This window comes from Balaenoptera ricei, chromosome 5, assembly GCF_028023285.1.
Source record: "Balaenoptera ricei isolate mBalRic1 chromosome 5, mBalRic1.hap2, whole genome shotgun sequence".
In the NCBI taxonomy this organism is placed as follows: Eukaryota; Metazoa; Chordata; class Mammalia; order Artiodactyla; family Balaenopteridae; genus Balaenoptera; species Balaenoptera ricei.
The window spans coordinates 27,727,844-27,742,593 of NC_082643.1; the positions used below are offsets into that span (position 1 = coordinate 27,727,844).

At 38.6% G+C, this 14,750-nt stretch overlaps 1 protein-coding gene across 4 annotated transcripts in view; it reads left to right on the forward strand.

Annotated features, from left to right (window-relative positions):
• The window catches only part of GAB1 (GRB2 associated binding protein 1), a 122,546-nt gene that overhangs the window by 74,315 nt on the left and 33,481 nt on the right, over positions 1-14,750 (forward strand). For all 4 annotated transcript variants that reach the window (XM_059922541.1, XM_059922544.1, XM_059922542.1 and 1 more), the window contains exon 2: positions 9,048-9,342. In XM_059922541.1, the coding sequence (XP_059778524.1) occupies positions 9,048-9,342 (295 nt within the window). The remainder of the gene's footprint in view (positions 1-9,047; positions 9,343-14,750) is intronic.

Below are 14,750 nucleotides of genomic sequence, written 5' to 3' on the forward strand. Positions count from 1 at the left end.
TCATTTCAGACTAAATGAAATCATAAAGTTCTGTAACTCGCTTTTTAAAAAAATTTAACAATTATCTTGTGGGCATTTTTCACATATAAGTGAGATCTGTCTCACTTTTTTAAATGTTTTGCATCAACTTACTATTGTATAGATAGCTCGTAATTTATTTAAATTTAACCATTACCCTGCTGATGAAGTTTAGATTAAAACCTATCTTATTAAAAATAGCATTTTCATTTTGTGAAACCCATGTCTTCAACCGTTAACATTTTACAGATTTCTGAGATTATACGTAAATTTTGAATTCACAGTCATGACCTTCTTTCCTTAAATATCAGTCGTGAAATACCTTTTAAGAGATTTCAGAATAAGAAAGTTCCAGTTTCCTAGGCTAATATAGGGTTAGTAAAATTACAGTGGTGATGCTTCATGATGGAAAGGCAGTTGGCTCAAGAATATAGAAAGCGCTGTTCTTCAGTTTATCGGGTCAAGGTAAACTCGAGGATTCAGCAACTAGAGAGACCTGAATGCAGTCATCAGAGGTCTTTCTGAACTGCTCGAACAGAATGGGCTTGTTAATGGGCTACTTGGGACCTGTGTGCTGAGAGTTCAGAGAAGCCTTAACTCAGAGGAAGTTGAGGGAAGCTGCAAAGAAGAGGTATTGAGCTGACTCTTGAAGACAGAGTAGGATCATTGGGTGAGAGAGAGAGGACGTGTTAGACTCAAAACAAAACAACAAAATGTGCGCGTTGGCTGGAGACACCAGGCAGGTAAGTATGGTTTTGAAGAACCTTGTATGCCAACCTGTAAAGGGAGTTTGGACTACCCTAATAACAACTATGGACTTCTTTTATTCTTTCCCTGAGGTCTTTTCATTTAAGTTCACTGACTCTCCTCTCCGCAATCACTGTGATGAACAGAAAACTTGAAAAGCATCCCGTGGAGGCTTTGAGGGCTTCACAATGGGTGAAGCGCTGTGGCAGATACAAAAAAAATTTAAGGAATGGTCTCGGCTTTCAAAGAACTCGGGAAAATACTTCACAGGCATTTGGAACATTTGGAGATGTACATAGTAAAATAACAGATGGTTCCAAACTGTCCATAGCCATGCAGAAGACTTTCCAGGGCAGTATCTGATGGATGGCCAAGACTCCAGAGGGAAGGTGTGGCGAGGAAAAGGGAAAGTTTGGACAGAACTTTGGAGAATAGATTAGGTTTCCAACAGTAGAAAGGAGTTCAAACATATTCGCCAATAGGATAAATATTGTCAACAAAGACAAGAAGGGAGAAGATAAACTACCTTGGCAAGAGCGAAGGCTTGAGAAGATAAGGAATTAGATAGATGAAAGCTTTAAAGGACCTCTATGTTTGTTTGTTTCTTTAATTCTATTTTAAGAAGCAACCTAATTCTGTCTATTGATTGGACTAGTGGTTCTCAAGTCTTGGTGGCACATATGAATCACCTGGTGAGCATTTAAAACTACCTATGCTGGTGCTAGGGCTGATGCCCTATGCTCCAGTTTAGTTGGCCTGAGGTGAGACCCCCAGGCATCAATCTTTTTTTTAAGTAAATTTCTCTAGATATTTCTTACCTAGAGTTAGAGTTGAGAATCACTGGACCACCCTGACCTCTTCTCTTTGCCCATCCACTTATTGGCTATTTCTTCAATAATTAGCTCTTCCAGTAGAAGTAACAGGGAAGCGATTAGGGAGTCTTGGAAAGCATTGTACCAAGCCTGTGTTGCATCAGTTACAGCAGAGAAAGCTCAGAAAACAAGTGTGTGCAGCATCCGCAATGTTTTTCTTTAAAACTGAGTCCGTTTGCCATTTAGGCAAATTAGACATATTTTGTGAGTTTGTTAATAATACTATTACAGGTCGTGGTTTGGGGCTAATCCATACTGAAATTTTTTTCTTCCCACGAGGTAATGGGACTCCATCTGTGCTTTCTTGCCAATGTGTACATACCCATACTCTGTAGGTATGTGATAAACCTGTATTAGAACCTTGCTTCCATGTGACAAGTCTGTCTTCAGTATGATGTGTGCAGTTGGCTTAAATACAGAAATTATTTAAAAGAACAGTTCCTTTAAAATGAAATATAAAAATTCCTCTCATATCTGCAGAGTTTTTTTTTTTTTTAATTTTATTTATTTATTTTATTTTATGGCTGTGTTAGGTCTTTGTTTCTGTGCGAGGGCTTTCTCTAGTTGCGGCAAGCAGGGGCCACTCTTCATCGCGGTGTGCGGGCCTCTCACTGTCGCGGCCTCTCTTGTTGCGGAGCACAGGCTCCAGACGCGCAGGCTCAGTAGTTGTGGCTCACGGGCCTAGTTGCTCCGCGGCATGTGGGATCTTCCCAGACCAGGGCTCGAACCCGTGTCCCCTGCATTGGCAGGCAGATTCTCAACCACTGCGCCACCAGGGAAGCCCTGTAGAGTTTTTAAAACAAATGAATTGATGGTTTATGCACCTCTACCTTGCCTGACAAATTCTTGTCAGCCAAATTGCAAATGGGCTGGGCAGATTGCAGTCATGCCAATATCCCCAGAATGCATAGAAAGTGTGAGAACTTCCATATTTTTATCCATGGTTCCTTTGATTGGCATATTCAGCGGATACTGACTGAGCACCTCCTTGGGACTAGGAGAAGAAAGATGAAAGGTGAAAAGACATGGCTCCAGCCCTCAAGATGCTCACTTGTAGGGATGTCAAACAGTAACTGGGAACAAGGGGGAAATGGAGAGCTTGGAGGGGGCCACTTAGGGACGGTGCCCTGAAATCTGAGCTAAATCCAGGGGGTGGATTATGTGCCAAGGGACAGCCTGTATCAGGGCCAGAGGCAGGACAGAAGCAGAGTGTTAGGGGACCTGCAAGCATTTCCGATGTGGTTGGAAGGCAGAGAGGCAAGAAGTGAGGCTGGAGAGATAGGGAGAGGCTGGAAGAGCCCCATGTGCCCTGCCAGAGAGTTTGGCCTTATCCTGTAGGCAATAGGCAGTCACTAAACATAGGGAATGGGTAGATGGCAGTGCAAATACTCCAGGCATTTTGGATATTTAATTTGACGGTCTGATCTAAATGTATTTCCATTGGGATCCATGGACTCTCCATGCTGTTCTCTTTTGAGGTTAATATAGTAGCCAAAGTTAATCTTGAAACCCTGAGATGGGACACCGGTATCAGAGTATGGTGCTTTTAAAGCTGCTTCAACATGCAGACCTGCTGGTGATATCTTTTTACTGCATCATTTATTCAACTTCAGGTTGAAGTCACTATTGCATGTAGGAAATGACAACAGAATAAATGTTTGCATAGTTCTTCTCAAGCACACCTGCTCATTTTCCAGTAGATGAAACGTTTTTTTCACATGCATTTTGTTTAAAATTGCTTGGAGTGTTTTTGAGGGTTTCTAGAAAACGTGTCCTTTTTGTCTGTTACTGCTCTGTAGGATTGGTGAAGCAATGTACAGCTTTCTCCGGGGCTACCAAGGCAGCAAGGATAAAAATAGGGCAAACTTTAAGAATCCCAGATATTTTCAGATAACAAAGACTGATTTATGTGGACCCATTTTGTGCTCAGACAAAACATAGAGAAGCTTTTGTGCTGTGATTAGCAAGGGTGCTGATGTCAGTTCTCTTGTCGAGCATCAAGCTTTATTCTGTGGCTAAATTGTGCTTTGTACCCTAATCCAGAGAACCTTTGTATCTGCCTTATTAAAGTGTGTAGTTTATGTAATTGCTTTTGTTTTCCAGTTTAATCTGTGCCAGATTCAATGAGAGTGACTCATTTTGTGACTGAGACAAACATTCACATTTGGACCGCATTAAAAATAAATAAATAAGTGGCAGGTGCTGCTTGGCTAAATTCTGTGTTTTCATGCTGTAATTTCCTGCTGCAGGGTTCATCTCTTAGATAATGTCTTCTCGGCCTCTGTAATCCCTAGCCCAATCTGTCTAGTGCCCCGCAATTCACTGCTGTTCATTTCTTGGCTATGTATTTTAGTTTCCAAGGGCCTATTACATTTTAACAGTATCATTTCAAGAGGGAAGCAAAGAAATGTTTGGGGGAGCCACAGTCAACTGGATGACAAAGAGTGACACATGAGCTGTAGCAAAGGGACATATTTCATTCTGTTCTCTTTTTTGTCATTTTCCCAAGGTGTTTTGTGTGCGTGTTTTGGTAAAGCTCAGTTATGTTGTATTATGATGTAAATGTTCAGTATTTTTCTCAAGTGGAAGAGGTTTTGAAAGCACACGCCTTTCTATTCAGGGTGGCCAATACCTCTAATATAATAGTCTCAAAAATTTTACAACTTCATAGTCTTAGGGGAATTCTGTTTATTGTACAAATATTTCTAAGTACTCGGCCCTTGCTCTGCATTGAGTATGTAATGGCAAATAAAGCAGACATGGTCACTGTCTTCTCGGACTTCATGGTCTGCTTGGGGAGTTAGATACTAAATAAATACAAAGAAAAATTGGATTGCAAAATTACAGAAATCACTACATAGGTATGTGATGGGGTCCCTAACATTATGCCCTGCTCTACAACCGGTGGTGGTTGAGTTGAGGGTGGTCAGGGAAGGGAAGGCCTAAAGGTCAAAGTCTGCCTGGCAAAGAGAGGAAAGAACATCCCGGACTTAGGAAACAGCATGTGCGAAGTCCCTGAGGCAGGAGACAGTTTGGCCTCCTATAAACCAGCGGTCCGCAACCTTTTCGGCAGCAGGGACCGGTTTCGTGAAAGACAGTTTTTCCACGGAGTGGGTGGGGTGGAGGGGAGATAGGGTTTGTTCTGGTGGTGACGTGAGAGATGGGGAGCGACAGATGAAGCTTCGCTCGCTAGCCCGCCGCTCACCTCCTGCTGTGCGGCCTGGTTCCTAACAGGCCACGGGCCAGTACCGGTCCATGGACCAGGGGTTGGGGACCCCTGCTGTAAACCATATGATGAGAAGGGAGAAGTGACAATGGGTGAAAAGAGAAAAAAAAAAAAGACTGTATTTAAATGGTTAGAGATGAAGTATATACAAGCACAGCAGTATGGCACTATTTAGTATAGGGACAGATAAACCTCCGAACAGTCCTGCAGCCCGAGAGCTTTTCTGAAGTGCAGTATAGAAATTGATGCCTGTAATACTTAGTCTGAGTCATTGGGGAATGGATGAATTATGTTCAATGAATTATGTAGTAAGGCATTTTAGAAAGATTTCCATGAAAGACATTAAAGTTTTAAAAAGTCATTTCTGTATTTAAAGACAGAACCTTCACTATCTGGAGAAATCACTTTTACAAAAAGATGTGATTCCTTGATGGCCCTGGATAAGTGACATAATACTGTGTTTTCCTTTCTCTTTACTTCTCTATTCCCTTTTTAAGCTTACTGTTTGATAGGGAGGTGTCTGTGAAGGCATCCTTTTACTAAGAGATGATATTTATTTATTTTGAAATAAGTAGATGTCATATATTAACTAAATGGATTTTTATAATCCAGAAGCCAGTGGTAAGTTCATGTGAATTTAACACTTTATGACTTTTCAGTATTACCTAAAGCATCTCTTGACCTCCAACACTACCTTCTCCTTCTGGACACCAATCATTTGCTTTTAACTTTGAGCTGCAGTCAGACCAAGAAGTTAATTTAAAATATTAATGATATTAAAGAACTACTTACATAATATTTTTAGGTCTTTGTGATTTTTCTACTGATCTTCTTATTAAAGGATTGCATAAGTCTTTCCATGAAGGAATGCCTGTGCATTTAGCAATAGTCCAGCATATATTTTACCAGGATTGCTATAATCTCAAATATTTGCATGTATGGTAAGTGTTTTCTTCATAATTAGTAAACTCATTGAGAATAGGGATCATGAATTATCTTCTTATATTTCTTCCCACAAGTACCTAGCATGACGTTTACAGTATAATCAATAACTTATTGACTGGTTATCTCATTGATTTAATTCTTAATATCTAAGTTTTCTTCGATGGGTTCAATTTAAAGAATCTACTAAAATGTTAAATCTTAAGTTAATCTACTAAAATGTTAAATCTTAAGTTAATCTACTAAAATGTTAAATCTTAAGTTAATCTACTAAAATGTTAAATCTTAAGTTATCACCCTAGTTAATTCAGTTATCAGTACAGTTGTCCAAGTTACTAAAGACCAAGTGAGCTGGTTTTTGCACCACTCCCGCCCCTTAGTTCTCATTTCTCTGCTTAAGACCATTGCCACAGCTTCCTAGCTGTGACTCCATCAATGAACTACAAGTCAAAAGTGACTCATGTCAGAATTTATTTAAAAATTTGGTGAAGATGGAGGCTGAGACTAAACATCTATTGGAGAAGTAGATGTGGATTTTAGCTAGTCCCCCTTTCTTTCTCTCTGTTTACATGTATTTTTCAAGATAAAATGAAGCAGTTTTTAGTTGATACCACAATGCCTTTTGTGTTACAGATGCCAAAGTTCTGCAAAAGAAAAAAAAAAAATAGACCCTATCATGTCATACTAATATTGCTTTTGGTGATGATAAATTTAGTAGATTTTTAAAAAATAGACTGATATATATGTTAAGGAAGAAACAGAAATAATGTTTTGGGTGAAGTTGGCTTAGGTTACAGTACCAACATCATGAGCATTCTTGGTCTTATTAGACTGTAGGCAGAGCACCAAACTCATAATACTGCTCCGAAGAAAATTTCTGAAAACGCCATAAGCGTAAAGCTGTCATTACCCCAGGTTATCACTGGAAGAGACATACTTTGTCTCGGTTACACTTTTCCAGAACCAAAGGACTGAGATGGGACTGGTGCTCCATCATGTTCTCCAAATGAATGGAAGTGTACAATGGCCATGAAGAAGATTTGATTCCCTTGGGGTTTATAATTGCCCTGTTTCCCAGTCCTTCCACTTCTTGAGTGTCCTCTTTGGGAGATCTTTGTCTGTTTGGTCTGGAGTAGAGAATGTCTCTTAGTAGGTGACTGAGTCTTGCCAACGTCGGCCTCTTTTTGGTCTAGCTGACTGCCCGCTGAGGAAGACCCTCACAGAGGAGTGAAGGCTTCATTTTGTCTCCTGACAGAGATGTTGGGTTTAAAGACTGATGAAGCCTGCCATTTCAGACAATCGGTTCTGCTTTTATTATTTGATCAATGTAGAGTTTAAAGAGAGTAATAGTGAAAGAATTTTAGGCTTCTTTAGGTATAATATCAAACTAAAAATTTACCAAAACTTGTGGAGGGAATACATGTTGAGTGTAGGTCCGGGTTGCCAATATATGTTTGTTGGGAAGAGAAGGAGAAAGATTTTTTTTTTAAGTTGTATCCCATTCTTGAGAATATAGATTTTATCTGTAGTCCATGTCTTTGCTTACCTTCCAGGTGAGAGACCAGGAAAGCTTCTAAACCATTTTTTCTCCTCCCTACTCCTTGCCCCCTTCCTCCTCCCCATCCCCCAACCAAAAAAAAAGAGAGAGAGAAACCTATAACTTAAAATATGGCATGATATTAAGGCATGAGAAAAACATTGCTTTTTTTAAAAAATTGTGGTGAGATATACATAACATAAAATTTACCATATTAATCATTTTTAAGTGTACAGTTCAGTAGCATTAAGTACTTTCACATTGTTGGGCAACCATCACCGTCATTTATCTCCAGAACTTTTTCATCTTCTCAAACTGAAACTCTACCCATTAAACACTAACTCCCCATCCCCCTTCCCCCTAACCCCAGGCAACCACCATTTTGCTTTCTCTCTCTGTGAATTTGATTACTGTAGGTACCTCATATAAATAGAATCCTACAATTTTTGTCCCTTTGTGATGGGCTTATTTCATTTACCATAACATCTCAAGGTTTATACAGATTGTAGCATGTGTCAGAATTTTCTTTCAAGGCTGAATAATATTTCACTGTATATATTTCATTTATCTCTTCATTCATCAGTGGACACTTGGGTTGCTTCCACCTTTTGACCGTTGTGAATAATGCTGCTATGAACATGGGTGTACAGATATGTCTCTGAGAGACCCTGCTTTTCATACTTTTGAGTTAGATAACCCACACTGGAATTTTTTGAAGGACCGCCATACCATTTTCCACAGTAGTTACACCATTTTACGTTCGCACCAGCAATGCACAAAGCTTCCAATTTCTTCATATCCTGGCCCACACTTGTTACTTTCTGCTTTTTTGATAATAGCCATTCTAATGTGTATGAAGTGGTATCTCATTGTGCATTTCTCTACGGATAGTGATGTTGAACATCTTTTCTTGTGCTTATTGGTCATTTGTATATCTTTCTTGGGGAGTCTATTCAAGTCCTTTGCCCATTTTTTAATTGGGTTGTATATTTTTGTTGTCACTGCTGAGTCGTAGGGGTTCTATATGTGTTCTAGACATTAATTTCTTATCAGATATATGATTTGCAAATATTTCCTCCCATTCTGTGAGGTGCCTTTTCACTCTTTGATCATGTTCTTCAAAAATATAAAAGTTTTAAATTTTGATGCAATCCAGTTTCCCTGGCGTTTCGTTTCCTGTGCTCTTACTGTCATAATCAAGAAATCACTATCAAACCTAATATCATCAAGGTTTTCCGTTTTTGTTTTCCTAAGAATTTTCTAGTTTTAGCTCTTACATGTAGGTCTTTGATCCATTTTGAGTTAATTTTTATTTGATACAGTGAGAGTCTAACTTTATTCTTTTGCACTTGGATATCCAGTTTTCCCAGCACCATTTGCTTTTTATATTTAGTAAAAACTAAATTTTCCTTGGTTTGTTGACTTGATATTACATATCAATGTAATAGCTTCTGATATCAATCGGTGTCTTCTGATGTTTAATCAGAAGATCTAATAGAAAACAATAAATGTGTATACACACATTATTAAGTTAATTGAGGAAGCATCAGTAAACTTTGCTGGAGTGGTGGATTATTCTGTGGAAACAAAACATTGTCTATGACTTTCTCTAGTCAATGCATTTATAAAATTGCTTTGACAAATGTGCATCTTGAAAGATTTCTCTCAAGTTAACACTGGGTGGATGTTTTTGTTTTGTTCCTAGGCCTGGAAGAGGAGATGGTTTGTGTTACGCAGTGGCCGTTTAACTGGAGATCCAGATGTCTTGGAATATTACAAAAATGATCATGCCAAGAAGCCTATCCGTATCATTGATTTAAATTTATGTCAGCAAGTTGATGCTGGATTGACATTTAACAAAAAAGAGTTTGAAAACAGCTACATTTTTGATATCAACACCATTGACCGGATTTTCTACTTGGTAGCAGACAGTGAAGAGGAGATGAATAAGTGGGTTCGTTGTATTTGTGACATCTGTGGGTTTAATCCTACAGAAGAAGGTAAGTTCAAGATTTTGTGACTCAACCTGAGTTCTCCTTTATTACTACATTGTAAAAACCGTTGTAAAATTCTTTGTTATTTCAGTTACACAATATAATTTTTTTTTTATAATAGTAACAACATTTAGAAAAAGCAAACCTTTTAATCAGTTTAGGGAGAAATTTTTATAGATTTTAGAAAGAGAGACTACCATTGTGGGGCAGTGTCTAAATAATGTCCTGAAGAAGATGACAAGAAGACATACTTATTTAAGAGCATTTCTTGAGTTCCAAGGTAAATATTAAGTTGAACCTTAACACTGCTGATACTTGATATTTCAACCTGTTAAAATAACATTTTCATGCGGCTCAACTTAATTCTTTGTGAGTTTTTTTTTTAATTGAAGTATAGTTGCTGTACAGTATTATATGTTACAGGTGTACAATATAGTGATTCACAATTTTTAAAGGGTATGCTCCATTTATAGTTATTATAAAATATTGGCAATATTCCCTGTGTTGTACAGTATATCCTTATAGCTTGTTTTATACATGATAGTTTGTACGCCTTAATCCCCTACCTCTCTCTTGCTCCTCCTCCTTCCCTCTCCCCACTGGTAACCACTGATTTCATCTCTGTATCTGTGAGTCTGCTTCTTTTTTGTTATACTCGCTAGTTTGTTATATTTTTTAGATTCCACATATAAGTGATATCATACAGTATTTGTCTTTCTTTGTCTGACTTATTTCGCTTAGCATAACACCCTCCAGGTCTATCTATGTTGTTGCAAATGGCAAAATTACTTCTTTTGATGGCTGAGTAGTATTCCACTGTGTGTGTGTGTGTGTGTGTGTGTGTGTGTGTGTATACACACACACCACATCTTCTTTATCCATTCATCTAATGATGGATACAGGAGTTATTTTTTAAACTGTATTGGATTATGGAGTTATGAAATAGCCAAGGTGACTGTCAATACCTATGAAAAGCAAATGAGAATCAGTCACAAAACATGATGAAAAAGTAACAAACATACGAATTTACTTAACACAAATGTCCTAAAAAAAGCATGGAGGAAGAGGGGTCTCAAGTTTTGAAAAAGAGGTAGTGAAGAAAAGCTTCTTGGAGAAAGACCCATTGTGAACTGTAGGCTTTTGAAGGAAGTAGTGTTATATCTACATAAATGAAAGGAGGGACGCAGAACCTGCAGGCTTAGGGGCTAGGGAAGGGCCCAGAGGTGGAGTAGACTCCTAGAGGGCAGAGGGCTATGAATGATAAAGGCAAGGGGAGACTTGCTTGAGGATCTGAGATTTGAGTGCCTTTCCTGGGAGGAGCTGAGTGATTAAAGGCCTCAAGAAGAATTTTTTTTTTTTTTAGAAATTTTTATTTATTTTCGGCTGCATTGGGTCTTCATTGCTGCATGCGAGCTTTACCTAGTTGCGGCGAGCGGGGTCTACTCTTCATTGCAGTGCGCGGGCTTCTCATTGCGGTGGCTTCTCGTTGTGGAGCATGGGCTCTAGGTGCACGGGCTTCAGTAGCTGTGGCACGCGGGCTCAGTAGTTATGGCTCACAGGCTCTAGAGCGCAGGCTCAGTAGTTGTGGTGCACAGGCTTAGTTGCTCCGCAGCATGTGGGATCGTCCCAGACCAGGACTCGAACCCCTGTCCCCTGCATTGGCAGGCGGATTCTTAACCGCTGCGCCACCAGGGAAGTCCCTCAAGAAGAATTTTACAAGTGGAATTCCTCTTTGGGTGCTTTTATATTGCTGTCATGACCTTTTATATTCCCTGTCTACTTCTGTACTTCTCTTCCTTTTTAAACAAACACTGAGAACCCACGGAGGGGACTCCAATACTAATTTAGGTTTGCAGAGCCAAGAATCAGAAATAAAGGCGACCTTATTAAATAGGGTCTTTGACCCTGTTGTCTTCATGGTTATACTCACATTGACAAGCATGCATTTCCAAATATCTATATTTAGGAGTGCTGGAGATTCAGTGAGGAGTGGAAAAATTGTGTTAACAATCCACTTCAAGAGTTAGATTGAAGTGAAACAGTCATCATCTCTAATTAGCTCAGGTCAGCATGCTGTTTCCTCTCTGGCCAGGCAGCCCCCAGGAGAAGGAGGCTTCCAGGGCTGGGATTGGCCCAGTGGGCTGGGGGAAACCCCTTGCTGAGGAAATCTAGAATGCTCGAGGGAAAACAGCGCTGAGAAAGGGAAGGAGGCGTCTGATTTAGACAGGAGGCTAATGACCTAGAGCTCTTCAACAGAGTTCTACTGATTAAAAAGCCTCAAGCAATTGTTGCACAGGTGGAATTAAAGCTTCAGTTGTTTTTGTAAAGTTACTAAATATGTTCACATTTTAAGTGGGCCTGCTGGTATTACTTCTAACTCCAATAAAACTCCTTTCCCTTCTTGTTTGCATACATGATCTATATTTGAGTGCAGCAGAGAATTTTTCAGTTAAAGTCACAAATGAGATCGCTCTCTTTTTAATGGTTAACAGCCCCTCAGTAATGATAATGATTGGATTTAGACCTCACATTCATTTCCTTGTATGATGGATTTTCAGCTAAAATAATTTAAGTGGTTGTATAATCTTTGTGTTGATGTTGTTCTTTTGCCTGCTACCTTTTCAGTTTAGAATCTGGGGGGATATAAAGGCAGATTTCTGTCTCCATTGGTTGCCTGTACAGATTCAGCAGATCTGAAAGACTACAGTAGGTGTTCTTCTGTCTCTTTTTGTTTTCTTTATAATTGTCCGATTTTGCAAAGGATATGAGATGCCCTCTTAGTGCGTTCTCCGGTTAAGGAATGTGAGTGTGTAATTTTTGGAAGCACTTTTGGGGGTGGTTAGAGTTGAGAACCCCCAAAATAAGAATTTGTCATGCTCAAGTGTCCCAGATTAGCTTTGCAAGTTTTAAGGCAAGGAGTCTGGTCCATCTGTCCACCTTGGAATGATTCTTATCATCTGGGAGCCAGTCAGCTCTGGGAAGTAGATAGGTTTTGTCTGCTTTAGAACATTAATTCAGTAATCTACCGAGTTATTTGAGTTTGCCAGTACTCCACTAGGCTTTGGGCATTCATTCAACCGATACATATTAGGTGGCCAGTTAGGCAGACAGATGAGAGGTATTATAGACAGGGAACTGAGCATCTAGTGAGAGAAGAGTCATACCCAAAATAATTCATTACAGTTGATAAGTGCAAGTTAGACATGTATGTATGTACATATATGTGTTCACATTTTTTAATATAAATCATACTTGAACATATATTAAAGTGTTAATATATAACATTAAGGTATAATTTTATATATTAAAGTATGATACTGTGGGAGTGTGTAAATACAGTTTTTGCCCTCATAGAGCTTAAGTTAGTCTAGTAGGAGAGACAGGCAAATAATCTAGGAATTATAATACCAGTTGTTAGGTGCTCTGCTAAAAGAAAAAAAAAAGCATAGATAGCAGCTGATTTCATCTCAGGAGGATCAGGAAAAGCCTAAGTAGTTTTAAATGGCTTTGTGACTATAACTGATACTGTACTGAGAACTTTATTTTTGTCCTTAGGGGAATATCTTCATTGGCATTAGTAGTCAGAATCAGTTACAATGCCTGTGTTCACTTCATAAACTTACTAGTATAGGGAGGGGGAAAGTTTCAAAACTTGAAAGCCGCCTTTTCAGTGGCAAAACTCCCAAATTCTTATAAAACAGATTAGAAGTATATTTGCCTTGAGTGAAGCTCTCAATTTGTGAACTTGTAATCTTCACAATATCCATAAAAGGGGAAGTTGTAAGAAAATTAATAATATGATTAATCAAATTTGATGTATATAAGCTGAGTTGGTTACCAAGAGTAGCTATGCTAATCACAGATCATTTTTATCTGTTCATTAAAATAAGTCCCTAAGGACTTCAGTTTGCTGAAGTCAAAATACTTCAGTTTAAATACTTTTAAATTTAGTTCCTGATCTGTATCTAAATTCAATTGTGCTTATTTTTTCGATTCTATAATTTAGATGTTTTTACAAGTTCATCCTGGCCATCTCCCAAATAACCACAGTTAGAAATGTCTTACTAGACTGTGTTGGAGACTTGAGTTTCTTGGAATAAATCAGTGAAAGATGAGCAATCCTTCATTGTGTAGTATCAAGGAGCCACACAAATAGTTTTATTTTGCTCTATAATTTTGGTTTTTGAAGCATAGTAGCAAAACTGCAAAAAGCCTTTAAAAGCCAACCATTGTATTTCCCTATTCATTTGTAGTAGCTGACTTTGCTAGATGCCTTCTTCAAAATTCCACATATTTAAAGCTTTGTATCAAATTCTAAACTGCAGAGAACTGCTGTTATCCTTTGTGATCACATTCATACAGTTTAATATGACAAGGGGAATATCAAAATGTCTTTGTTCTTCCATTAACTTTACTACTTGCTTTATATTCTCCTGCTTCCTCCACTCACTGTATAATAGGGGCTTTTGTCTTTACCTAGATCTGTCCCCTGAGCCCTGTGTTCTTCCCTTTTCAGACAGCCGAATATGCTCCCACTCCTGGCGTAAAATTAATAACATGAAATGATTTTTCACTAAAACTAGTTTCAGGGTAGACGTGGGAAGAAGTAGACTATGCTTGGTATTACAGCCTGAGAACATAACTATCCCCAATCCCTAGGAGAATAACTAATTTTCTCCTGAAAACAAAAGGAAAGGGGAAAATTCTGACCTGTGTTTTGATTCCAGGAACCTCTCAAAATATCATTACCATGTTATTTCCGCTGCCCCAGGTGACCATTGCTATTATTGAATACTCAGAATGCTGGCAGGCTGAATCTGTTTTTCAATTCTAGCTCATTGCACTGTGTGTGGTTCCTATGAATGCTTTTATTTAGTAGACTTGAGACCAAGAAACTAATTTCTTTTGTTTTTCTTGGAAATGTGCAGATTTATTTTTGTTTCTACACGAGGTGGAAGCTGTAAAATCTGCTAAACAAGTGCCAGGAAACTCAGCCTTAGGGCTGAACGCAACTAACTTGGTGCAGAGGCTCCTGGTCTCATTTCAGGTGCAAGTTTACAAAGTTGCCTCTTAATCAGTTGAGTTGCTTTTCTCAAAATGCCCAGATAATACTGGCTTAAAAAAAAAGTGTGATTCTCTGATAGTCTTCCTTTTAGAAAAGTAGGTAAACTAATGTGAGAATATACACACGCTGCCATTCCTGCAAAGCAGTGCTTCTTAATTAGGGAACTTAAATTTCTTTTTATTCACTTTTTTATGCAGGTATAACTTATTACTGTGCAAGGCACAGATCGTAAGTTTACAGTTCAATATAGTTTTATATATCCATTCTGTATCTATACATAGAAATCTGTGAAACCGCCACTCAAATCAAGAAATGGAACAATTCCAGTCCCCTAGGTTTTCTCACGTTT